Raw genomic sequence first — 26,444 nt, forward strand, 5'->3', positions numbered from 1 at the left:
CAGCTCCATCACCTCAAAAACCTCCCTTGTGCCATCCTTTTGTAGTCACACCATCCCCTCGTCCCAACCCCTGGCAGTCACTGATCTGTTCTCAGTCACTAAAGTTTTGGTCTTTTGAGAATGTCCTATGGACGGCATCATACAGTAGGTAACCTTTTGAAACTGACTTCTCTCGTTCGGCCTGGTGCCTTGGAGACGTATCCCGATTGTTGTATCCGTAGCTGATTCCTTCCACTGCTACGTACTATTCCATTGTACCCCGCTTTGTTTATCCATTCACTCATTGTGGGACCTCTGAGTTGTTTCTGGGTTTTGGTGATTAAGACTAGAGCTGCTATAAAACGTCCACGTGTGGGTTTTGGGTGAACATACATTTTCATTTCTCTAGGGTGAATACTACGATCGGGATTATTAGTTGGTGTGGGTACGTGTAGTATCGTGGGAAACTGGCAAACCATTTTGCATCCCCACCAGCAAGGTATGAGTGTTCCCATCATGGTATTTTGATTAGCTTTCACGTCTGTCAAAAGTCTGTCCCGGCACAATGCTCTCGTTTGCCATGAGCTTCTTCTGGTTAATTGAATAGGTCATTTATTTTTTAGTTCTCTAATGAAGCAGTCCTTAGATTTTCTGTATTTTTAATGTTAAAGTCTGCTTTTCTCACTTCTATTTATGGTTTCTTCTTCGGTTCAGATTACACGTGCTTTAACTAGGAAAACATATCAATTATACGTCACTTGTGTTTTTCACAGAATGAGGGCCACGAGCTTAGGGTACTTGCAGATATGCAGACAGATGTGGCTTGGACAATCAGGGTAAACCCGAGTGGTGAGACCTCTTCACATGGTCCACTTCCATTTTCACTTCATGGATCCTGTTGCCTCACTGCACTTTAAGTGTGCAGAGAGTACCCCCAAGGGCCATGGGTGTCCTACGGATGTGATTCAGAATCCAGGGCAGGAATTCCAAGTCTGAACCTTGCTAAGAAAGCAGTAGAGCACTTATATTCCATGTGCATAATTGAGGACTCCAATTCGCCATGCTCTATTATCTAGAATGAAACATAAAAGACAGTTGATAAATACCACATTCAGTTTAAAGCACAAATGAATCAAAATGTTATAGTTTCTCTCCACAGGTAATAATTAACATTCTTCTGAATTTCTCTGTGTGTCACAGAGCATCCTTTAAATGGTACGCTAGCAAAAAATCCTAGTATATTGAGACATGCGTGTATGTAGACCCAACAGAATAGTGAGTTAGCTTTCAGAGATAAGACCAGGGTGGGGAGAAGGGGGTAAGGTCTCATGTTTAGCTTAATAATATGCATATATGAAAATTTTTCACAGCAATATGTCATAATGGCCCTTAGAAAATTTTTATGCATGAACTGCAACGTGGATAAAAACATACATGAAAAATGAAGCATTCTGATAGTAACAACCACAAGGGGAAAAAGAGTGTTAAGGCGGGATCTTCGTGGCTCAGTGAAAAGGTGAGCATAGGTTATGACTGTCTTTCTTTACCTTCCTAGAAGTCAGATTCTGTAGCCTCAGAAATCCATGGAACCCAGGGTAGATGCTCAATAATTAATTGCTGAATGAATGTGCACGTGAATAAATGAAGACATGAGTGAAGGAACAAAGAAACAAATGACTGAAAATGGTTTCTCATAAGTGAGCTTAGCTCAAGGGTCATTGTTCTTGGCAAGGAATTTAATTGGAGAGAAGGCAAAAGGAAGAGAATATGAAAGGCTTTATCAAGAAGCAACTAGCATATGACTTTGCTACGCTCTGTACAAAAAGAATCCCATAGAATGAAAACTTTTCCCAATTATATACCATGTATAAGTTAGAGAGATTTGTAAAGATTTAATGGGCTAACTATGGCCAAGGGGAGTGGTTTGATATGTAACGTGCCAGAGTTAGCCCCAATGGTAGTCCTAGAACAGAGCAACCATAAAATATCTCACATTTGTCACCGTACATTAAGGAAGCCATCGGAATTCATCTGATCCACTCCAAAAAGGCTTCCTGAAGGAGGAGGAATTCCATCTATCTTGCTTTTGATTTGCAAATCCTCTGCAGCACCGTCCTTTTCCTTTCCCACAGTCATCTGCTTTTTGTATCACCAGCCACAGAGATAAATCAGGATTTACCCCGCTCAGGTGAGTCAGTGGCCTGTAGGAGAGATTCTTTAATACAGTAGATTCGTGATGGAGAAACTAACATTTTCCAGTGGTCCAGGGAACCACCAGAGATCCTGTTAGTCAGAATTTGGAAGTGAAGTGTGTCTCTTCCCACTTGGGGTGTGTCAGAGGCCTCTGCCATCATTAGTTCCGTGGGGATTTCTGCTTTGAAGGCATTTGCTGTCACGTCTGGGTTGCTACAGAAGAGAAAAACATTGCTGCAGTTTGCGTGAGATAGAGCTGTGTTTTGGTAAAGAAGCCTGCAATAATTTTTTTCCTGAACTTCGGTCAAGTTCAAGCTTTTGCGATTTGTCTCAAATGATATCAAGCAACAGCCCCTTTGAAAGACTTTCCCTTTTGTTAGAATTTGCACTCTCCTTTCGACTCCTTTGTTCTTACCTTACTTCTCAAAGTGTCATTCATTCATTCTTTCTTTCAGCAACACTTTCTTGTATCTACTAACTGTTCCAGGAGCCAGGAATTCAGCAGAGAATAAAACAGCATCCTTGCCTTCAGGGAGCTTACTTTCTAAAAGACAGTTTTTAAAAATGTGATAAGTACTTTAGGCAAAAAGAAAGCAATGTAAGGAAGATAAGAGTGCTGAGGTTGTCTTGGGAAGGCATGTCCTAAAAGGTAACACTTAGTTGCGACGTGCACACACTAAAGGAGTGGGCCACTCCACAATCTGTATCCCCAGGCCAAGGGTGTGGCAAGTGCAAGGGACCTGAGGTCGAAGACTACTTGCCTCAGTCCCAGATCAGGCAGAGACCAGAGAGGATCAGGGCCTTTTTGATTTTTATTGTTTTTAATAGATCTTTATTGGAGTATAATTGCTTCACCATACTGTGTTAGTTTCTGTTGTACAATAAAGTGAATCAGCCATATGCATACAAATATCCCCATATCCCCTCCCTCTTAAGCTTCCCTCCCACCCTCCCTATCCCACCCTCCCTATCCCATCCCTCTAGGTCATCAAAAAGCACCGAGCTGACCTCCCTGTGCTATGCTGCTGCTTCCCGCCAGCCAACTATTTTACATTTGGTAGTGTATATATGTCGCTGCTACTCACACTTTGCCCCAGCTTCCCCTTCCCCCCACTGTGTCCTCAAGTCCATTCTCTATGTCTACGTCTTTATTCCTGCCCTGCCACTGGGTTCATCAGTACCTGTTTTTTTGTATCTTTTTGCGCATACGGTATTTGTTTTTCTCTTTCTGACTTATTTCACTCTGTACGACAGACTCTGGGTCCATCCACCTCACTACAAATAACTCAGTTTCATTTCTTTTTATGGCTGAGTAATATTCCATTGTATATATGTGCCACACCTTCTTTATCCATTCATCTGTCGATGGACACTTAGGCTGCTTCCGTGTCCTGGCTATTGTAAATAGTGAATATTGTGGTACCTGTCTCTTTTTGAATTATGGTTTTCTCAGGGTATATGCCCAGTAGTGGGATTTCTGGGTCATATGGGAGTTCTATTTTTAGTTTTTTAAGGAACCTCCATACTGTTCTCCATAGTGGTTGTATCAATGTACATTCCCACCAACAGTGTAGGAGGGTTCCCTTTCACCACACCCTTTCCAGCATTTACTGTTTCTAGATTTTTTAATAATGGCCATTCTGACCAGCATCAGATGATACCTCATTGTAGTTTTGATTTGCATTTCTCTAATAATTAGTGATGTTGAGCATCTTTTCATGTGCCTCTTGCCCATCTGTATGTCTTCCTCAGTGAAATGTCTATTTAGGTCTTCCACCCATTTTTTAATTGGATTGTTCGTTTTTTGATATTGAGCTCCATGAACTGTTTGTCTATTTTGGAGATTAATCCTTTGTCCGTTTTTTCATTTGCAAATATTTTCTTCCATTCTGAGGGTTGTCTTTTTGTCTTGTTTATGGTTTCCTTTGCTGTGCAAAAGCTTTTAAGTTTCATTAGGTCCCATTTTTGTTTTTATTTCCATTACTCTAGGAGGTGGATCAAAAAAGATCTTGCTGTGATTTATGTCAAAGAGTGTTTTTCCTATGTTTTCCTCTAAAAGTTTTATAGTGTCCGGCCTTACATTTTGGTCTTTTATCCATTTGGAGTTTATTTTTGTGTATGGTGTTAGGGAGTGTTCTAATTTCATTCTTTTACATGTAGCTGTCCAGTTTTCCCAGCCCCACTTATTAAAGAGGCTATCTTTTCTCCATTGTATGTTCTTGCCTCTTTTGTCGTAAACTAAGTGACCATATGTGCGTGGGTCTATCTCTGGGCTTTCTATCCTGTACCATTGATCTATATTTCTGTTCTTGTGCCAGTACCATACTCTCTTGATTACTGTAGCTTTGTAGTATAGTTTGAAGTCGGGGAGCCTGATTCCTCCAGCTCTGTTTTTCTTTCTCAAGACTGCTTTGGCTATTTGGGGTCTTTTGTGTTTCCATACGAATTGTAAAATTTTTTGTTCTGTTTCTGTGAAGAATGCCATTGGTAGTTTGATAGGGATTGCATTGAATCTGTAGACTGCTTTGGGTAGTATAGTCATTCTCACAATATTGATTCTTACAATCCAAGAACATGGTATATTTCTCCATCTGTTTATGTCATCTTTGGTTTCTTTCATCAGTGTTTTATAGTCTTCTGAGTACAAGTCTTTCACCTGCCTAGGTAGGTTTATTCCTAGGTATTTTATTCTTTTTGTTGCAATGGTAAATGGGATTGTTTCCTTAATTTCTCTTTCTGATTTTTTGTTGTTAGTGTATAGGAATGCAAGAGATTTCTGTGCATTAATTTTGTATCCTGCAACCTTACCAAATTCATTGATTAGTTCTAGTCGTTTTCTGGGCATCTTTAGGATTTTCTGTGTATAGTATCATGTCATCTGCAAACAGTGACAATGTTACTTCTTTCTTTCCAATTTGTATTCCTTTCATTTCTTTTTCTTCTCTGATTACCATGGCTGGGACTTCCAAAACTATGTTGAATAAGAGTGGCAAGAGTGGACATCCTTGTTTTGTTCCTGATCTTAGTGGAAATGGTTTCAGTTTTTCACCATTGAGTATGATGTTTGCTGTGCATTTGTCATATATGGCATTTATTATGTTGAGGTAGGTTCCCTCTATGCCCATTTTCTGGCGAGTTTTTGACATAAATGGGTGTTGAATTTTGTCGAAAGTTTTTTCTGCATCTATTGAGATGATCCTATGGTTTTATTCCTTAATTTGTTAATATGGTGTGTCACATTGATTGATTTGTGTGTATTGAAGAATCCTTGCATCCCTGGGATAAATCCCACTTAATCATGCTGTATGATCCTTTTACTATGTTGTTGGATTCTGTTTACTAGTATTTTATTCAGGATTTTTGCATCTGCGTTCATCAGTGATACTGGTCTATAATTTTCTTTTTTGTGTGATATCTTTTTCTGGTTTTGGTATCAGGGTGATGGTGGCTTCATAGAATGAATTTGGGAGTGTTCCTGCCTCTGCAAATTTTTGGACGAGCTTGAGAAGGATTGGCGTTAGCTCGTCTCTAAATGTGTGATAGAATTCACCTGTGAAGCCATCTGGTCCTGGACTTTTGTTTGTTGGAAGATTTTTAATAACAGTTTCAATTTTATTAGTTGTGATAGGTTTGTTTATATTTTCTAATTCTTCCTGGTTCAGTCTGGGAAAATTGTACCTTTCCAAGAATTTGTCCATTTCTTCGTGGTTGTGCATTTTTTTGGCATATAGTTGTTTGTAGTAGTCTCTTATAATCCTTTGTATTTCGGCAGTGTCAGTTGTCATTTCTCCTTTTTCATTTTTAGTTTTATTGATGTGCATCCTCTCCCTTTTTTCTTGATGAGTCTGGCTAAGGGTTTATCAATTTTGTTTATCTTCTCAAAGAACCAGCTTTTAGTTTTATTGATCTTTGCTATTGTTTTCTTCGTTTCTATTTCATTTATTTCTGCTTTGATTTTTATGATTTCTTTCCTTCTACTGACTTTGTGTTTCCTTTGTTCTTCTTTCCCTAGCTCTTTTAAATGTAGGGTTAGATCGTTTATTTGAGATTTTTTTGTTTCTTAAGGTAGGATTGTATTGCTATAAACTTCCCTCTTAGAACTGCTTTTGCTGCGTCACATATGTTTTGGGTCGTCGTGTTTTCATTGTCATTTGCTTCTATGTATCTTTTTATTTCTTCTTTGATTTCTTCAGTGGTCTCTTAGTTATTTAGTAGTGCACTGTTTAGCCTCCACGTATTTGTGTTTTTTACAGTTTTTTTCCTGTAATTAATTTCCAGTCTCATAGCGTTGTGGTCAGAAAAGATGCTTGATACAATTTCAGTTTTCTTAAATTTTCCAAGGCTTGATTTGTGACCCAAGGTGTGATCTATCCTGGAGAACACTCCATGTGCACCTGAGAAGAAAGTGTATTCTGCCACTTTGGGGTGGAATGTTCTATAAATATCAATTAAATCTATCTGGTCTGTTGTGTCATTTAAAGCTTGTGTTTCCTTATTTATTTTCTGTTTGGATGATCTGTCCATTGATGTAAGTGAGGTGTTAAAGTCCCCTACGATTATTGTGTTACTGTCAGTTTCCCCTTTCATGGTTGTTAGTGTTTGCCTTATGTATTGAGGTGCTCCTGTGTTGGGTGCATGAACCTTTATGATTGTTATATCTTCTTCTTGGGTTGATCCCTTGATCATTATGTAGTGTCCTTCCTTATCTCTCATGAAAGTCTTTATTTTAAAGTCTGTTTTATCTGATATGAGTATTGCTACTCCAGCTTTCTTTTAATTTCCTTTTGCATGGAATATCTTTTTCCATCCCTTCACTTTCAGTCCGTATGTGTCCCTAGGTCTGAAGTGGGTCTCTTGTAGGCAGCATATATATGGGTCTCATTTTTGTATCCATTCGGCCAGTCTGTGTGTTTCGGTTGGGGCATTTAATCCATTTACATTCAAGATTATTATCGATATGTGTGTTCCTATTACCATTTTCTTAATTTGTGGGATTGTTTTTGTGGGTCTTTTTCTTCTCATGTTTCCTGCCTAGAGAAGTTTCTTTTACATTTGTTGTAAAGCTGGTTAGGTGGTGCTGAATTCTCTTAGCTTTTGCTTTTCTGAAATGCTTTTGATTTCTCTATGGAATCTGAATGAGATCCTTGTTAGGTAGAGTAATCTTGGTTGTAGGTTTTTCTCTTTCATCACTTTAAGTATATCCTGCCACTCCCTTCTGGTCTCCAGAGTTTCTGCTGAAAAATCAGCTGATAACCTTATGGGGATTCCTTTGTATGTTATTTTTTGTTTTTCCCTTGCAGCTTTTAATATTTTTTCTTTGAATTTAATTTTTGTTAGTTTGATTAATATGTGTCTTGGTGTGCTTCTCATAGGGTTTATCCTGTATGGGACTCTCTGTGGCTCCTGGACTTTGGTGACTATTTCCTTTCCCATGTTAGGGAAGTTTTCCACTATAATCTGTTCGAATATTTTCTCAGACCCTTTCTTTTTCTCTTCTTCTTCTGGGACCCTTATAGTTCGAATGTTGGTGCGTTTAGTGTTGTCCAGGAGGTCTCTGAGATTGTCTTCAATTCTTTTCATTCTTTTTTGTTTATTCTACTCCTCAGCTGTTACTTACACCATTTTGTCTTCCAGCTCATTTATTTGTTCTTCTGCCTCCGTTATTCTATTATTGATTCCTTCTAGAGTATTTTTCATTTCAGTTATTGTGTTGTTCATCACTGTTTGTTTGTCCTTTAGTTCTCTAGATCTTTGTTAAAAATTTCTTGTATTTTCTCAATCCGTGCCTCCATTCTTTTTCTGAGGTTCTGGATCATCTTTACTATCATTACTCTGAATTCTTTTTCAGGTAGATTGCCTATTTCCTCTTCATTTATTTGGTCTTGTAGGATTTTTACCTTGCTCCTTCATCTGTGACATATTTTTTTACCATCTCATTTTTTTCTTTTTTTCGATTAGTAGAATTGTGTTCCTGTCTTACAGGTTGTTTGGCATGAGGCTTCCCACACTGGAGCTTATAGGCTGTTGGGTAGAGCTGGGTATTGGTGCCAAGATGAGGACCTCCAGGGGACCTCACCCTGATGAAGATACCCTGGGATCTGAGGTTCTCTGTTAGTCCAGTGGTTCAGACTCAGAGCTCCCACCGCAGGAGCTTTGGCCCAGCTCCTGGGTCATGAACCAAGATCCTGCAAGCCATGCAGGGTGGCAAAAAAACAACAAAAAAAGGAAAACAATAGCAAAGTAAAAAATAAAATTAGACTAGGTAACTAACAGATATGTTAGAAAGAATATAAAAATAAAAATATCGATGAAACAACAACTGGAAGGTAAAACAGAACCACAATAGTAAAAAAAAAAAGAGGAGGAGGAAAACAAAAAAGGTGGAAATGACCTTGGCTGTGGAGGGCAGGGCCTAAGCAGGGGTGGGGTTTGAATGGTGGGCGGGGCCTATGCTTAGGACCCCCCCCCCCAGGGCTGGAAAAGGCCCTGGGAGCTGTGGAGCTTAGGCTTAGTGGAAGAGAAGGGGCCCAGGTGTGCCTCCTGCCTCTGGTCTCAGCGGGCGGGGGACCCTTCCTGGGAGCCCAGCAGGCTCTCTAGGCCCAAAAGGGTGGGAACAATGCCCTCCACTCTTCTCCTGCTCCTCCAGTCCTGGAGGCCCCCTCCTGCCTGCCTCTCCTGCTCTCCCTTGGCCTCCATCCTACACCCCCAGGACCTATGCGGCAGGGGGTGGTGCCTTGGAGGGTGGGGGACCCGGCCTGGGAGCTCAGTTGGATTCCTGGGGTCGAGTGGGTGGGGCAAACATCTTCCACTCCTCTCCCACTCCGCTGGTCCCAGAGGAGGGCCTTTCTTATCTACTTCAATGTTGTTGTTGTTGTTTTTAATTAATTTATTTTCTTTTATTTATTTTATCTTTGGCTGCGTTGGGTCTTTGTTGTTGCACACGGGCTTTCTCTAGTTGTGGCGAGCGGGGGCTACTCTTCATTGCGGTGTGCAGGCTTCTCATAGCAGTGGCTTCTCTTGTTGCAGAGCACGGGCTGTAGGTGCATGGGCTTCTGGAGTTGTGGCATGCAGGCTCAGTAGTTGTGGCTTGTGGGCTCTAGAGTGCAGGCTCAGTGTTCAATATTTTCTTTGAGAACAAGGCTTGAAGCTGAATGGAAGAGACAAACCTAGGCTGATAATCTGGCCAATCCCTACACACATCCCAGATTTTAAAATGTCTGTGTTCTTGCTTTTTCTCTGCCTGCTATATTTCTTCTCCCAGATATTAGAATGGCTCTCTCCCTCTTTCCTTCAGGTCTTTGATCAAATATCATCTTATTGAGAAGCCTTCCCAGGCCACACTGTTAAAGTGTCAGATAAGCAGTGTTAGAAATGGAAATTATTTGCTTTACCAAATCTGATTATTTCATGAAGGAGATGACTCATTCTCTGTTATGGGATTAAGAATAATCCCATTTGAGATGATAAATACTAGAAAGTTTTAGTAACCCAAGAAGCCCTGAGAAACAAATTGCTAATTCATGACTTATGCCATCCAAATGTGATGAATAACTCAGGGCCTCAGTGGGTTCACTGGTGAATAGCAGTAATAGAGCAACTTGCTTGGCTCACAGGTGAACCTCAGCAAAAGAAACTTAAACATCTGGATTTTCCACAAGTTTTTCATGCAAAATGAGGGCTGATACTAAATAGGAACACCAAGGTTCAAGAAAAGCTAAGCTTTCCTAATGCTGATTTTCATAGGGAATAAGAGAATTTATAAAAAGTGAAAAGCTACTTATAAGGTCCTTCAAATTGCCAACTATCAGATGGTTCTATTTCAATGCGTTTAAGTTACAAAAGGTGAAAATTAAGAGCACTGATTATTTCGATATGTTTTAAGACCTAGAGCTATTGTAACTCATGAGTAGGAAAAGACCCTTTGTTGTTGTTGTTTTTTAATTGAAGTATAGTTGATTTACTATGTGTTAGTTTCAGGTGTACAGCAAATTGATTCAGTTGTACATATAGATATAGATATAGGTATAGATACAGGTATATCTGTGATATATGTATACATATGTACATATATCTGTTCCTTTCAGATTCTTTTCCATTATAATTTATTATAAGATACTGAATATAGTTCCCTGTGCTATACAAAGGGTCCTTGTTGTTTGTCTGTTTTATGTATAGTAGTGTGTATATGTTAATCCCAAACTCCTAATTTATCCCTCCCCCTCTTTCCCCTTTGGTAACCATAAGTTTATTTCTACGTCTGTGAATCTATTTCTGTTTTATAAATAAGTTCATTTGTATCATTTTTTTTAGATAAGGGTCCCATGTACTTAATGGTGCTATTTACCTCAAGAATATTGGGCAGCAGGAAGTTTTCCAGGTCGTTGAAAAAATCTTGGAGTCACAGGATCTATTTCACTCCTCTCTCCACCATCTCTAGAAAGAATTAGCCTGGTTAGGCAAAAATAACTAAATACTGACATTTCCTAAGTACTTCCTATTCATAATGCATTTTCTAAGCACTTTAGCTTTAAACATACTATCTCATTTAACTCTCTTTACCAAGTAGGGATGGTTATTAACCACCTTTTATGGATGGGGAAACAGAAGGCCAGACGGGTTACCTACTTCATAACTCTGGTTGTCGACAGAAGTTGCCCTGGCAAAACTGGAGAAATCAATGTTGAAAAGACTGTGAAAAATCCCTGGCAATGGCATGATGAACCATGGCTAAGAGGAAACCCTGTTTTTCAAGGCGGGGGCACAGTAGGAGATGGTGATTCTAATGTCATTGACACCTCCTCCCCCGCAAAACTGAGATCGGCAGAGCACACTGGCATCCTGTTGGTCCCAGTGTTTTCTGAAAGTTGTTTGCATCCTGGGACTCCTGGGTAGCGCCAAGGGGTGGATTTTCTCATCTTACCTTCCTCAGTGCTGGATATACCTGTTCATCATCCATGCTACATCATAAGAAGAACCTTGAGCACTGTCTGATCCACTTTAACTAAGAGTGCAGAGCAGTTCCAAGACAACTTTGAGAGAAAACACCAAACAATTATAAAGAAAATCCAAAGGGCACTCTCTCTGATAGTACCTGAACCATGTAATCCTGGGAGGGGAATGCTTCTTCAGGAAGCTCTCAGATATTTGTTTCTCTGGGATAATTATGTGCTTGTGTGTGTGTGTGTATGTGTGTGTGTGTGTGTGTGTGTGTGTGTGTGTGTGTGTGTGTGTATTTTGAAGGCAGATAGAGTATCCTGAAAACATCTCCAGCAATATGCTCTGTATATCCCATTATAGCAGCTGTCACTTGACATGAAACCAGATGCAGTTCAAGGTCTGACATTCCCCTGACTTCTGTTTATATAGTGTGGAGAAACTTCTGTTCCCTTGCCCTATAAGGTGCATACCACAAGAGATCTGGGGAAAAGGTCACCCAGATAGTAAATAATTCTGCTGAGTTTTGAAGTGAAAATGCTCTAGGAACCTTTATCCTGTCCTTGCCATTTAACTAGTGCGCTTCAGTCATTCTTGGTATTAACGAATGGTGTAGATCAGAGCTTGTACCCATCCTTCTGTTACTCAGAGGCTCAATCTGAAATCAAAATCATATTTTATCTTTGTTTTGATCCTCTTCCTATGTTCAGGGGAAAGAATTGTGACCATTTCAAAGAAAAAAAAAAAAAAGGAATGAAATACACCCCAAGGAAAACCTAGTTAGAGAGCTAAAGAATGACGTATTGATGGGAGAAAATTCCACTGTGATTTTTATTTAAAAAAAAAAATAGTCTGGCCTTTGAAAAACATACTATCTTTCATGGGTAGAGAAATATCCAAATTATGCCCAACCTATTTTACAATAAGACCTTGAAAAGCTATGCGATGAGCTGGAATGAGAGTTTAAATTTTTGATGCAGTTCTCTGCCTGGGAAAGTGATAATGCAGCTCAAATAAGAGAGAGAGTATTTTCTGCTACAGCGCAACAATCAACATAACGTCTGGGCGTATTAATAATTTCACTCCTAAACTTCTCGACAGGGAGAGCATGGGTCTTAATAGCATTGTCAGGATCCTTGGGGCAATTGAAAAACCCAGAATCATTACTTTCTAGTGATAGGCATTCCTCTCCCAGAGGATGCCAAAACACCTAAGGTAATGTAGATTTATTGAAATGCTCAGACAGGCCCTGCTCAGATGTAACTTCGCAATAGAATCTTCTCTTTAGGAGGATTTCTCTCAAATATTTCAAGTGGTCTTTTTTTTTTCTTTTTGTATTTGTCACTTGGAAAGTAGCTAATGGAGTTGACATTGATCTCAAGTGAGAGTTTCCTGATGATTTAAGAAAGCAAGGAGTGAGTATAGGGCTATGGTAAAATGATGTGGCGTCTATGATGAAAATCCCTTTGTGATCCATCAGAGGTGAGAACTTGCCCTATTTGGGCGGTACAGTCCCAAACCAACAAGCACTGTTAAGCTTGTCATTCAAGGGTAGCTGCTGGTTTGGCACCCGATTCAAGACTTCTGGCTCTCTTCCTTCCTCCCCTCGAGAGTCCCTGCCTGTGCGTGGCTAGGTTTTGGCTGACCAGAAATGGCTCTCTGCTGTGATTACAGCCATGCCTGAAGCACTGGAACGAATTTCAGGATCCCCCTCAGACCCTCAAGTGTACAGTTGGCTCTCAAATGGCCATCGCCTAACAATCTCCACCTGAAAAATATCAACATCAGTGGGGCCCCAGCCAAAAAGCTCCTGTGAAGGACTGGCTTCAGGTTGCCCGGGAAAGATTTTTTTTAAATGGTATGAAGTGGCCCCCATCTGAGATCTAACTTTGATTGGTCCCAACGGGACTCTGCAATAGACAAACATCGTGGTTATAAAAAAAAACAGAGGGAATCACCATTTATATGAAATGTCCAGGGTTTCCCTGGTGATGCAGTGGTTAAGAATCTGCCTGCCAATGCAGGGGACAAGGGTTCAAGCCCTGGTCCAGAAGATCCCACACGCCCCGAAGCAACATAAGCCCGTGGGCCACAACTACTGAGCCTGTGCTCTAGAGCCACGAGCCACAACTACTGAGCCTGCGTGCCTAGAGCTCATGCTCCGCAACAAGAGAAGCCACCGCATGAGAAGCCCTCGCACCACAACGAAAAGTAGCCCCCGCTTACCGCAACTAGAGAAAGCCCGCGCGCAGCAACAAAGACCCAATGCAGCCAAAAATAAACAAATAAATTAATTAAAATGAAATGTCCAGAATAGGCAAATTCATGGGAACAGAGAGTAGATTAACAGGAGGTATTGGAAAGCACCTGCTAATGGGTATGGGGTTTCCTTGCCGGAGGGAGAGGGGTGGTGACAGAAATGTCCTAAAATTAGACAACAGTGATGTTTGCACATCTCGGTGAATATACTTTTAAAATACTAAAATGTACACTCCAAGGAGCTGAATTTTATTATAGCTCAGTAAGATTGTTATTAATAAAAATAAAAAGGAATTCAGGCAGAGCCAGGAAAAAACAAACAAATTAAAACAGAGGGGATGGAAGTCACCTTCTTCCCGTGTCTGGCTCTCTCCCTGTTAATGGACCCTCTGAGGGCAGTAAGCATTAGGGGAATTAACTACATGCTCAAAGAACAGAGGCAAAAATCTACTCTGATCCCTCTCTGCTGAGGCTCACCACCCTCCAGGGACATGAGTTGTCAATTCATTTGTTCATTCACTCTGTGCTCCTTCTGTGCCAGGTACTGTAGCCTTGTGCCGGGGATATAAAAATAAGAGAGACATGCTCTTTGCATTGGAGGAGCTCACAGTCTAGCTGGGAACACAGGAGAGTCCAAAAATAATACAAAACCTTGTGCCAAGGGTGATGAAAGAGATGTACCCTGTGTGCGCTGGAAACGGGCCCAAATGTATACAGTTAAATACAAAATGTACGAAGGGAAGCATATCATTTAACCTCCTTGCCCCTCCATTTCCTCATCTTTAAAGTGGACAACAATATCTATTCTGAAGGTTATTGTAAGTTTTTTTTCATTTTGATTTTATTGGAGTATAGTTGATTTTACAATGTTGTGTTAGTTTCAGGTGTACAGCAAAGTGATTCAGTTACACATATACATATATTCATTCTTTTTCAGATTCTTTTCTCATATAGGTTTTTACAGAATACTGAGTAGAGTATTATAAGTTTGAAATAAGGTACAATATATAGAGTGCTTATTACACAGCTGGGGCTTATTAAATGTGACCGATTGTTCTTAGATGAACTAATATGTCCCCTCCAAACTGTAGTTGTTTATGAATGTAGGTAGAGGTGACAAAACTTTGGTTTCTAAGCCTGCAAGTGATTCCTCCTTATGACTGCAATCCCCATGCTTCTGTCATGGGATGTGTCATTATGAAGGCACCCGGAATGTTTTTTCTCTGAGGTCATACATTTTATGTAAGCAAGAGAACTACAGATCATTCCTTATGAGTAAGTACCATCCTTTCCTTCTCTGGTGCTCTGGTCAGGCTGACTGGGGTCTTTCCATGAAGGATGGCCCCTGGTCCAGGACTGTGCAACTCAGGCCAAGAGGCACCGGCCAGAGCCTATCTGAGGCCCCCTGGGAAATGAGAAAGAGGCCGTAACTTGGCTGGCTCCTTCATCCTGCTTTCTTTTTTCTCCTCTATTCTGAAATGCGGAGAAATGTGCAGCCTGACAATAGCAGCCAATTGTAAGAAATACTGCAGACCAGCCAACCATCCTGCAAAGCCAGCAATACCACAGGAGGGTCAATAATAAAAAATAAGAGTCCGCTCTTTAGGAAACAAATCATTCAGTAGATATTAAAGACAGGGAGGGAGGGAGCAAGCTGAATGTCCGCAGCATCCAGTACTTTGAGACAAATAAGTAAGCCTCTCTCCGAATGTAGGAGGAAGCTGGATCTGGACCCCCCTCCCCGCAACCCCGGGCTATTGGCAAAGTGCCTGCAGTCGGAGCTGGCAGGATGAGATGGGAGCAGTGTGCCCTTGTTTCTGCCTCCAGAAGACCTAATTGGGAGCCAGGGATGCAGCGTGGAGGAGGAGGCTTGAGGAGGGCCTTTTGGGAAAGCACAGAAAAGAGACTGTGCTGCACTTTGGCTCTTCTGGCCTATTTCTCCTGATTCAAGCAGCACTGTGAGGGGCAGAGCTTTGAGGTGGGCGGTTCCCTCCACTTTCTCACAAGATTTGCTTCTACAGTTTAAGCACATGTGCAAAGAAATGCGTCAAGCCAGTTTTCCTCTGTATCTGAGGGGACGTGCATAAACTGGAGCAGGGTCCTCATTCCCTCCCTGTGTGCGTTCTCTCTGGGGCCTCGTGCTCCTCTGCATGCGGCAGAGTGGGGAAGAGACCCTGGGGTCAAATATCAGCTCTACCGTTTACTGAGCTGTGTGACCACTGACGAATTACTTAACCTCTCTGAGCCTCACGGGCAGGATCTGTATAAATGGGGATGATAAGAGAACCTATCCCATAGGAGTGAGTGGGAATACCCTGAAATAATTTAAGTACAGCACTTACCACAGGATCAGACACACAGGGAGAGTTAATTCATAGCACCTATTGTCAGTATTATTGGTTTGTTGTCATTATTTGTTTATGGAAATGGGACAGCTCTGAATCCCAAGTTCCACTTCGGCAGGCTCTTAGAGAGATGCTCTTAAGACCACCTGTATTAATGCCTGTGCCATGTCACTTAGTCACTATGCCCTTCTGTAGACAGAATTTGAAGGTAGAGAGGTCTGAGGTTAGTGACTTCGCCTCCATATGCTGATGTGATACCTCACCATGAAAGCTGCCACCTCAAAGAGCTAGGAAAACTGGAGCGACCCAGGACGTACTCATTACTTTCACCAGAACCATGGTTGCTATTGTTGTTATTACTATTACTGGTATTATTAACTATAACACAAAATAATATGTGTTGGTAGCTTACTATATGCTAAGAATTGTGCTAGGCTCCCTATACATATTCTCATTTGATTCTCCTAACAACCATATGAAAGAAGTAAAATCTCTATACCCATTTTACAGATGAAGAAACAGACTCAGAAAACAATACGTAACTTTCCAGTGGTCACACAGCTAGTAAGTGGCCAAGCAGGGGTTCAAAGCCACCCAGCAGCCTGGCCATCCGCAATAGCCTCCACTCTCCGTAGTTCTAACCAGAGGCTGTTACGCTTGAAAATTCTCACCTCCGACTCCCTCTAGCTCCCATTCAAGGTCAGATTTGAACAGGGTGTCCTGGTGCCAGTTTTCATCACCCAGAGACTCCAGAAGCTCTGTCAACACCATCCCCACTTCTTGCATCTTCAGGTTGCCCTCAGGATGGAACTTGCTCCAAAGGTGAAGTTCTTAAGGCAGACAGTTTGTGGTTAATTCATTATCTTGGGGTCCGAAGGGTTGACATTTTTTTAAAGGCCAGCAACTGGCATGCCATCTCCAAGAACGCGTGAATTATTAGCAGCTAGGCAGGGCTCTACTTTTATTTTTCCTTTCACACATTTTATCATCATTTTTAATTGCCAGGAATAATTGGTGTGGGCAAAACACCACCAATCTCAGTTCATCCCTGCCTTCCCACTCTCATCAACACCCTGCTTGGCAAGGGTAGACCCAGCCTAATGCCTCCCCCAGCTGTTTATTTAGGAAAAATGCAACAACAGTAGCCAATTATTGTGAATTTACTTCCTTAGCTGCAAAGAAAATTCTTTCTTTATACATTATTTAAAATGTGGGTGTTGCTGATTTCCACACGCTATTTGAGCACCACTCATCTAGTCAACACAAGAGTTGATACTCCAGTATATATACACAATGGAATACTACTCAGCCATGAAAAGGAATGAAATAATGCCATTTGCAGCAACATGGATAGACCTAGAGATGATCATACTAGGTGAAGTAAGCCAGACAAAGACAAATACCATATGATATAGCTTATATGTGGAATCAAAAAAAAGAAAAAGACACAAATGAACTTATTTCCAAAACAGAAAGAGACTCACAGACACAGAAAACAAACTAATGGTTACCAAAGGGGAAAGGGGGATGGGGGGAGGGATAAATTAGGAGGCTGGGATTAACATGTATAAAATAGATAAGCAACGAGGACCTACTGTTTAGCACAGGAAACTATACTCAGTATTACATAATAACCTATATGGGAAAAGAATCTGAAAAAGAATATATATACATACATATATAGTATATGTATAACTGAATTGCTGTGCTGTACACTGAAACTTACACGATATCATAAATCAACTATACTTAAAAAATTTTAAAAACAGAGTTGATTTTTTAGTGGCCACACAACTTTGTTGGAATTGATGTTGTGAATTGATAAAGAAGCACTGCTTTATTTTTTAAAACTCTACTGTCAACCAATTGGCATTTAGGAAGGACAGAATATGTGAACGGCATCTCTGTCAGGATCAAAATTGCTGGCAACTGTCCCACAGCAAATCTAAATGCTCAGAAGCATAGACCATTCCAGCAAATGAGTCCAAACAAGCAAACAGGACAAGTTAAGCATTCATTCAAGCACTTAATTTTTAAATCTACAGGAAGCACCTTCTCCACAAATTAACTTATCTTTGCTACGAGTCCCACCTGTCCCACCCTAGCTTTTAACAAAGAACCAATATATAGCTCCTTCTTCCTAGGACTAAAAGCCCCACAGTACCTGAAAACAAATTCCAGGTTCTGGACCCGAGATAAATCAGGTGTAGAATAATAGGTTAACACAGCAATTTTAATGCCTGTTGCCTTTTGCCTGCTAAAAGCCTACTTATTAGGTTGATACCATGTAAGTGTTTATGTTACATAGTTATTTGTGGCTCAATTACATTATTATGTGATTTCATATTTATGTAGTAGAAGGGCCATTTGATGCACATGAATTAAGCCCAATAAAAGTATGGAACTCGGAGCGGATGTGAAGTTTCCTTCATCAAGCCGAGGTTATTCATTTTTGTTTCACCACAGACTGAAGACAACCCTGCCTTGGAGAATGGCTTTTCATGTCATTTAGCGTCTTAGAAAGCAGTAAGGCATGTTGCTTACCATTGTCTGCATTTTTTGAAATAGAAAACCGTCACATCCTGCAAACGCATTGGATATATAACACACATATATATATATATGTTGGATATATAACGCATTGGAGTATAACACATATATATATATTGGATATATATATATATGATATATAACGCATTGGAGTATAACAAAAACATACACGAAAAAGTGCTTGAGATCATTAGCTGTAGCAGAGATGTTGTTATATTAGCGGTACGTGACCCACACAGAATGCTGAGGAACCCCCAAGTCAAGCCAGCAGTCAGAAACATAAATGCCCACCAGCCAGTAACATAAATGCATACATCCGACCAGATGAAGATGGCAGGGATCATTCGGGCTGATGACAAAAACAAACTAAACAAACAAAACCACCCAGTGGCATTCAGCTCTATCCAATTGTTGCCTTGAGAGAATACAGACTTCAATTGGTTTTTGTTTTCAAGAGAAGTCAGAAGTCTGGAACAGGATATACAATCTTGACCTTGAATTTTTGGTAATATTCAGCTTGGGCGCCGCTGGTTTGTGACTCCTGGCCTAGAGAGATGAGCTCTGGGTGTACTCCATCTCCTCAAATCTGGGATCCTTGAGAGCCGCAGTTACGTCTTTATCCATCTGTTTATTCCTAGGAGAACCAAGCAGTGTTCCCTGCACACGGTTTGGGGGAACTTGCCAGCCATCGGGTAGCATGTTTAGCATTTTACATTCATCTTCCCCTCGAACTTCCTTACAGGTAGTTACTGCTGTCTTCATCATTTGGCAGGTGAGGACACGGACAATTAAATGAAGTCTCAGGCCCAGGGTCACACAACTCAAAAGGGGTCAGACCCGATCCTTGAACTCATTTCTTCCGATTTTATCTCCTAACCACCGGCTCAATGCTCCCGCACCGCTCTGCTTCTCCCCCAGTGGTAGCCTTTACCCCTCTGTGTTGTCATTGTCTTTTCCTTCTATCTCCTGTACCTAGTTGAAAAGTTTGTGTTTTGGATAGAGAGATAAATGAGCAAATATGATCAACGTCACAGTGGAAATGAGCAGCCGTGTAAGGAGAACATCTTTCGATATTGAGGACGGGGGATAGTTTTTGTTATAATTGCTATCAGTAATTTGATGTAAGTGCACTGAAAGAGCTTGTTGCTTTATAGGAGGACCCGGGTGAGTGGAGAGTTAAGTATTTGCTCATCTTCCTCTGCACTTCTTTCTCCATCTCCCCCCGACCCCATGAAACCCTAGGCCTTCTCTTTAGGAGAAATGGAAAGAGAGTTTGCCGTTTCTTTCAGTTAACTGGAAAACTCAGCCTCTGTTTTGTTTGGAACGTACCACACCACACCCGGGTCGGCGTTTCCATTCCCCCATCAGCACCACCCCTGGCTGTGTCCGCAGAAAGACAACCACAGGAATTCCACCCACACTGAACACAGAGGGACAGGGAAGGGCCACCCAGGCTGGAGCAGACAGAGAAATCTCAGGGTGAACAGACAGAAAGCAGGAGGGTCCCGATATCTCATTTAGTGAATTAAATCCCTCACACGGCCTCTTTGTACTTTGGGAGAGTGTGTGGTCTGGAGGGCTGGAGGGCGGGGGCCGGGGGAGCTGAGGGAGATGGTAGGTTAGGGCTTGGGGCTGGGAAGGGTGGGTTCTCGCTTGAACACTGATTCATCTCGCCTTCCCGAGGCAAGTCTCATAATTACCTAACTAATGGAGAATAATGATACCACTTTGATGGGAGTTGAGAGGGGGAGAAGGAAAGGCATGAGAATTCATTAACCTTGTGTGAGGGGCTTGGATAGCATCTCTGAAGGATCATTATTACATCATTTCACCCCCTTTTCTCACCTCTTTCCACTAATACAAGACAGACAAACGTAAATAACTATATAATAATAGATTACAAGACAGACAACAATGCCAGAAAATATAGTAGCCTGCTACAGCAATGGAACTCCCTCAAAGATATATTTAAAATGCCACTGGTGCAGAATGGAAAATACGAATTACAGGTTCATTTGGAGGACGCGATTTAAAATCTATACAACTTGTACAGTGGCATTTCCCATTAGGTTTTAGTTGTAGTTGTCTTTTTCTGCACACCAAAAAAAAAAATCCCCCCAAGTAATTGCAGCCCAGAGATGCAAACTTCAAGGAACCACTTTCCTCTGTATTTTTCTTTCCTGTTTTCGATGGTCATGATGCTCTCCAAACCTAGGATCTTCTTGACATGTTGTCTTTCTTTCGGAACGTTTCTGCAAGCTTCCCAGGAGCCACGGAATGTAGATTACACCTTTTGGAGATGTAGCCCGGTCACCTAAGGAGACAAGTAGTTGAAATGTGTGTCAAATTGCTTGTTTAAATGACTTGAGCCAACTTCTGAAAGCCAGGACAGCAGGGGCTGAGGATATTGAAAGTTGGCAGGGGCCAAAATGACAAGGCTTGGCAGTCACCTGGCGGGCTGCCAACCCCGACTGGAGGCTTCACAAAATAAACTTCCTCAAAGGACACAAATTAAAAGTCATGTTTCAGTAGCCATTGAAACCAAATTATAGGCTTACGTTGCATAGTGAACGACCTTCATTTTCATTATGCTTCAAATATTTCACTTCATAGGTGGAAAGTGGGTTGCTAGGAAAACGGTGTGTGGAATTGTCATCCGTGGTCATACTTACAGGGGAATTACAGGGGAATACAGGGGTATAGTTGTCCTTTGTGCGTTTTTCCTGCAAGGACAGAGGATTGCAAGTTTAGAAACCAGGATGCAATTTGGAGTAAGGGTCGTGGTTTGAAAACATCAACCCTGACCTTCTCCAGAGACTGGGTCCTCAGGGTTCATCTCTCAGAGGACAGATGTTATGAAGCCCCTGATCTGAGCGGGCTCACAGGTGTGTTTTGTTGATTCTCATTTAAAAAAAAAAGTATACATACACATGTGAATATGTGTGTATATATAAACATATATATAAATACACAAAGACACACACATATTTTTTAATTGTCAACATTTTTTAAAATACAGAAAAGTCTTTTGAAAAAGTCCAGATCTTCAGCTCTCCTAGAAAAACTGGAAGATCATCTGCTTTGAGCTCTAACCCCTACATGGCCACGTGAGCCTGGATCTGAGTGAGGGCTGCTCCCTGCCCTCTCCAGTTCACCCCAGTCCATTTCACTTTCCTGCCTGGCCCCTGATAGGTGTTTACATTTACTACTCCCTGACTTACAGTGTGTCATCTATCTTTTTATTTTTTTTTATTTTTTTTTTTTGCGGTACGCGGGCCTCTCACTGTCGTGGCCTCTCCCGTTGCGGAGCACAGGCTCCGGACGCGCAGGCTCAGCGGCCATGGCTCACGGGCCCAGCCGCTCCACGGCACGTGGGATCTTCCCGGACCGGGGCATGAACCCGTGTCCCCTGCATCGGCAGGCGGACTCTCAACCACTGCACCACCAGGGAAGCCCGTGCCATCTTTCTTATACCTTCAGAAAGATGCCATGTTTTTAAAGAATGTATGGAGTGTACTGGTTTACCAGGAAATGGGCTAGGGACTTGTTACAACAATGCTCAGCCTTGAATATCATGTTACTTTCATTGCAGAATTAATATGTTTCAAATAATTCCACTGGTCAGCCCTCACCAGCCTGGTTTTGCTAACCTAGTTTCTCATTCTTAATTTGATGCCGAGGGATAAAGGCAAATCAAAGTATACTATTCGTTAGTAACTGACACTGGGATGCTGGACACAGTCGTATCTGCATCTGTAGTTCGTGACATTCGGCAATTGTCAATATCGAGGCTTTTGTTCCAGGCTCTCCTCCGCAGGCTTGCAGAGCGAACGCGGCCGCATTCTGAAGCCCCTAATGGCCGTTTCTCCTTCCTCTTTTCTCAGGCCCTCCGAACCACCACAGCCAGTCGACTCTGAGGCCCCCTCTGCCACCCCCGCACAACCACACGCTGTCCCATCACCACTCGTCAGCCAATTCCCTCAACAGGAACTCGCTGACCAATCGGCGGAGTCAGATTCACGCCCCGGCTCCTGCGCCCAACGACCTGGCCACCACGCCCGAGTCAGTTCAGCTTCAGGACAGCTGGGTGCTAAACAGCAACGTGCCCCTGGAGACCCGGTAAGTCCCCATCACGATCACACCTGGCTCCCTGCTGCATCACCCGCCCAGAGCAGTCGGGAGAAAATCCCGCCTACATTATGGGACAAGTTTACCAACTCTGTGCTGTTCCCTTGGTAATTTGACCCTGGACGGTAGGTTGATAGGTATTTCTTCGTTCACATGTGTCTCCTTTTAATGCTTGTTTACTTTCTTCCACAGCTCCTGTGTACCCAACTAATAGAATTAGCATAACATATTTTTACTCAAAGACTCATGGGAAACATGCTTCTAAGGGTATATTGACAGAAAGCTGCTGATAAATTATGCATTTAGCCTTTCTTGAAGTAATAAATGAAGACTCATTTGAAATTAAGTGTTTGGGGAGACCTTGAGCAACAATCCCTGATTCCAGACTGACAGCAGTATAATTTTAATTTATACTTCATCCAACATGCAGTCTCACTTTAATCCCTCCTGTATACACTAACAGCCTGATGCCTGAGGGGCAAACAATAGTGTAAAAAAACAAACAAGAAAAAAGCGGCAGCACTTATGTTGAGAGGGAAGGGTTTCAAAGTGATCTCCAGGTCTGGCTTTGTTTTGTTTTGCCTTTGCTTCTGTCCTTTTCTCACCTTTGCTTCTGGTCTTCCAAAATCACACCTGCCCTAGTGACCTGAAGGAAGGGGCATTGGTCACAGTGTGGCAAGCTGCAATGTAATTGACAGTGGGTCAGCCAGATACTGGAACGGCCTTGCTGTTCCACCCCCAGGCACTTTCATGGTTTGTGTGCTTCAATTGGTACAGTTTCCTTGCCCGGAAGAACCATGGAGACTAAAGAGAGAAGGACTAATTCATATTGAACCTTCAAAAAGTTCCCACATAGTTTTTAAACTTTCATAACTTAGGTTTAAGGAAAGACTGAAATAATCTGTAATCTTTCTGGTAATGGCCCGTGAATTTTCTGCACACAGCTGGAAATAATTATGCAAGCCATAGCATTTGATGTTGTTTCTTATCTCTAATATGTTTTGTTTTATTAACAAGATCTTGAATAAGTTGTGTACCACTGTCACTGTAGTCACCCCAAGCTTTAATGCATTTTATTTTCTAACAACTCTAGGTGATTTGTAACCAGGCCTGCAGTCTTAATCTCTAAGGCTTGCAGTCAGTAAAGTCAATAGAAACTCTATGCATATATTATATATAATAGATAGATTTAAGCATTTGTACTGATATAATAACCCACTAATAAGTAGCTTTGCTGGAAAGGTTCCAGGCTGAAAGTTGACTGGTCCGCCAGGCTTAACTTAGGATATTTTCATAGCTGGTAGTGGTCTTTCAGGCTGGATAAGACTCTGTCTTTTTCGTCCTTATATTTATGAACTGCCGTAGAGTTTGTTGGGTACTAGTCAGACTATTTTCACATCAACAGACCACTGTTTGAAAACTAGTTTCTAGACATAAAGGCTATGCACAGTGGTTAGGATGAAGAAAGAGGAGGGAGAAAGGGAAGGAGAAATGTGGTAGATATTGGGGGAAAAGAAGGAGAAAAAGGAAAGAAGAGGACCACCATCGCCATTAACAACCAGTTTTTATTGTGCAGTCTGTACATGCCGATGTTAGTGGTTTCAATGCACTACCTCATTCAAGCATGGAAGCAATCCAATGACGTAGGAAGGAATCATTGTTATTAGCGTTTTAAAAATTCAGAATCTAGACTTGGGGGGCAGAGTAACTTGCAAGTGTTCTAGGGCTTCAGTGAGATGGTAAATTATGACCCGCATTGGATGGAACTCTCATGGTTGCTACACATAAAATAAGGTGGTCAGATTGTCTGATGCAGGAACAGCCACGAACCTATATTTATGGCCTTAATTGTCACGTCTTCAGGGAAAGATCCATCAGAGTGTCTACTCCTCACAAAGAGCCTCCTGTTGGTGATGAGAACACATACACTGCATAAGCGTATCTCCCATCGCCCAGTTTCTGATGTGATCAGTTGGCAATAAAGTGTTCCCTTGAAAGGATCTGGAGGAGAGGACCAGCAAAGCCAAGCCTATCCCCTTCTTGTTCTCCTGAAGTTCTCCCAGAACATGCTTTCTGACCTGTAGAGTCCTTCTGCAGATCGTTAGGATACATGGCATTTCTCCTAGGATTGGAGCTTCTCAGTGATGCTTTTAGAGGAGGCAAGCTTGGGAAGTAAGTAAGGTGGCCAAAACCTTGAAGCCTAGCAGAAGGAAAAAAACAAGGGAGAACATATCCAGATGTTCTTTGATCAGTACATGCAAGGGCCAAGAGTTCGAGAATATAAGGCCCTTGAGATGGGGCTATTACTAAGTCAGTCACAGATATTTGAAACTCCATCCATGGAACTGAATACATATAATTTGGATGTGCAGCTTGTCTCATATATGAAAACTTTAGCAATAATTAATAGAATTGTTGAACTTTGTGTTTCTCTTTTAAATATGATTTATACAGTCTCTTATTAGCATTTACTTACTGAATCCCTGGAAAATACTAAGCGCTATGTTAGGTACTGGGGAGATTATGATTAAAACATGTATCCTGCCCTTAAAGCTCATACAACGTAAAAATGGAGATAGGCACATAAACAAAAAGATAGTGCAGTGTTTACAGGAATGGAAGTGCGTAAGTTACAGTAGTTGTACAGTTGAAATAGTTATTAAATTTCCCAGGATGGTCAGGAAAAGTTTCCCAGCTGAGGGGCTGTTTGAGCTGGGTTTCGAAGGATGAACAAGAGTTTACCTAGAAGGTAGAGCGGTGGGAATGGGAGGGTGGGAGGGAGGGAGACACAAGAGGGAAGAGATATGAGGATATATGTATGTGTATAGCTGATTCACTTTGTTACACAGCAGAAACTAACACACCATTGTAAAGCAATTATACTCCAATAAAGATGTTAAAAAAAAAAAGTTTACCTAGCAGGTAAGTGGAAAAAAATCAAAGATTATAGCATCATTTGTTCTCATTCCTCAGTGGTTTTCCATATAGTCTTGGAAACTGTAGAACTGAACGGTTTCACTCACTCACGTGCTGAAATATTGTGAGTTTAATGGGGTGATTTTCTTACCCACAAGAGCAAATGTAGGAATGGAAGCTCTTACGTTAGGGGCATGATATCATACTAGGATTCCAACTCCTGTCTTTCATACCCAATAAGAATTGATTAACCACAGCAGGAAAAAACCATTGAGGGCAAGACATTCTGGAGGCTGATCATGATGTACTCATCAATTTTGAAAATGCAATGGAAATGTACAAACAGCTTCACCACCTCTACTTTCATTAATACAGACTTCTGGGCATGATGGAAGAATTTCCTAACTCTGGGAGGTGATGGGCAGCATTCTGCAACCCCCCGAGACTCCAGGCCAAATCCAAGGTGTTTCTTTAGACCAGTAAGGAACAAGCCCTTGCCCCTCTGCATTGCTTTTTGATGTTCCCGTCAGTCTTAATGAGGCATGTTAGATCTTCCCTGGACTGTGTGTTTTCCATCTTTGTTCTATGACAAGTAGAATCAAGGTGCTAATTAAGGAGGCATAGCCAGGAAATAGACTGTATGAATCTGGAATTTAACACAAAATGAAAAAGCTTATAAGGAGAGTTCGGTATCAACGTTAATAATGTAAATAACAGTGCATATAAATTTGTACCACCCAGGACAGTCAGCTGACGTGTAAACCATAACATGATCCAAGAAAAACCAAACCTAGGGCAGAGGAACTAATTGCAAACAGCCTGGACCCTCTTTTCTAACGTCTGCATAACAGAATCACTCTGCCCACCATCTTTCTCTCAGCTTACTGGCGGAAGATCTTAGAACAAGGTCCCTGTGTGATTCTGGGTCGATAGCACCTATCTCCTCCTTCCTCTCCTGAGAGGAGCAAGGTCAGGAATCTTCCTGGCCAGCTGCTTCTTTGGGAGTTTCTGAAGTCAGCGTCTCTTTGTCTAAGACAGTAGAAAGTAGCTCAGCGACAGAACCTAACTTGCTTTCCCTTATGCATTTTGCCGAGGCAAGCTTCTTTCTTGGGATCCATCTCGGTAGCAGGTCACTAAAGA

General features: G+C 41.6%; 1 protein-coding gene across 6 annotated transcripts in view; it reads left to right on the plus strand.

Moving 5' to 3' along the window:
• TENM2 (teneurin transmembrane protein 2) overlaps positions 1–26,444 on the plus strand; it is a 3,004,989-nt gene that overhangs the window by 2,653,838 nt on the left and 324,707 nt on the right. For all 6 annotated transcript variants that reach the window (XM_060296575.1, XM_060296573.1, XM_060296574.1 and 3 more), the window contains one exon: positions 22,145–22,379. In XM_060296575.1, the coding sequence (XP_060152558.1) occupies positions 22,145–22,379 (235 nt within the window). The remainder of the gene's footprint in view (positions 1–22,144; positions 22,380–26,444) is intronic.

This window comes from Globicephala melas, chromosome 3 (assembly GCF_963455315.2).
Source record: "Globicephala melas chromosome 3, mGloMel1.2, whole genome shotgun sequence".
In the NCBI taxonomy this organism is placed as follows: Eukaryota; Metazoa; Chordata; class Mammalia; order Artiodactyla; family Delphinidae; genus Globicephala; species Globicephala melas.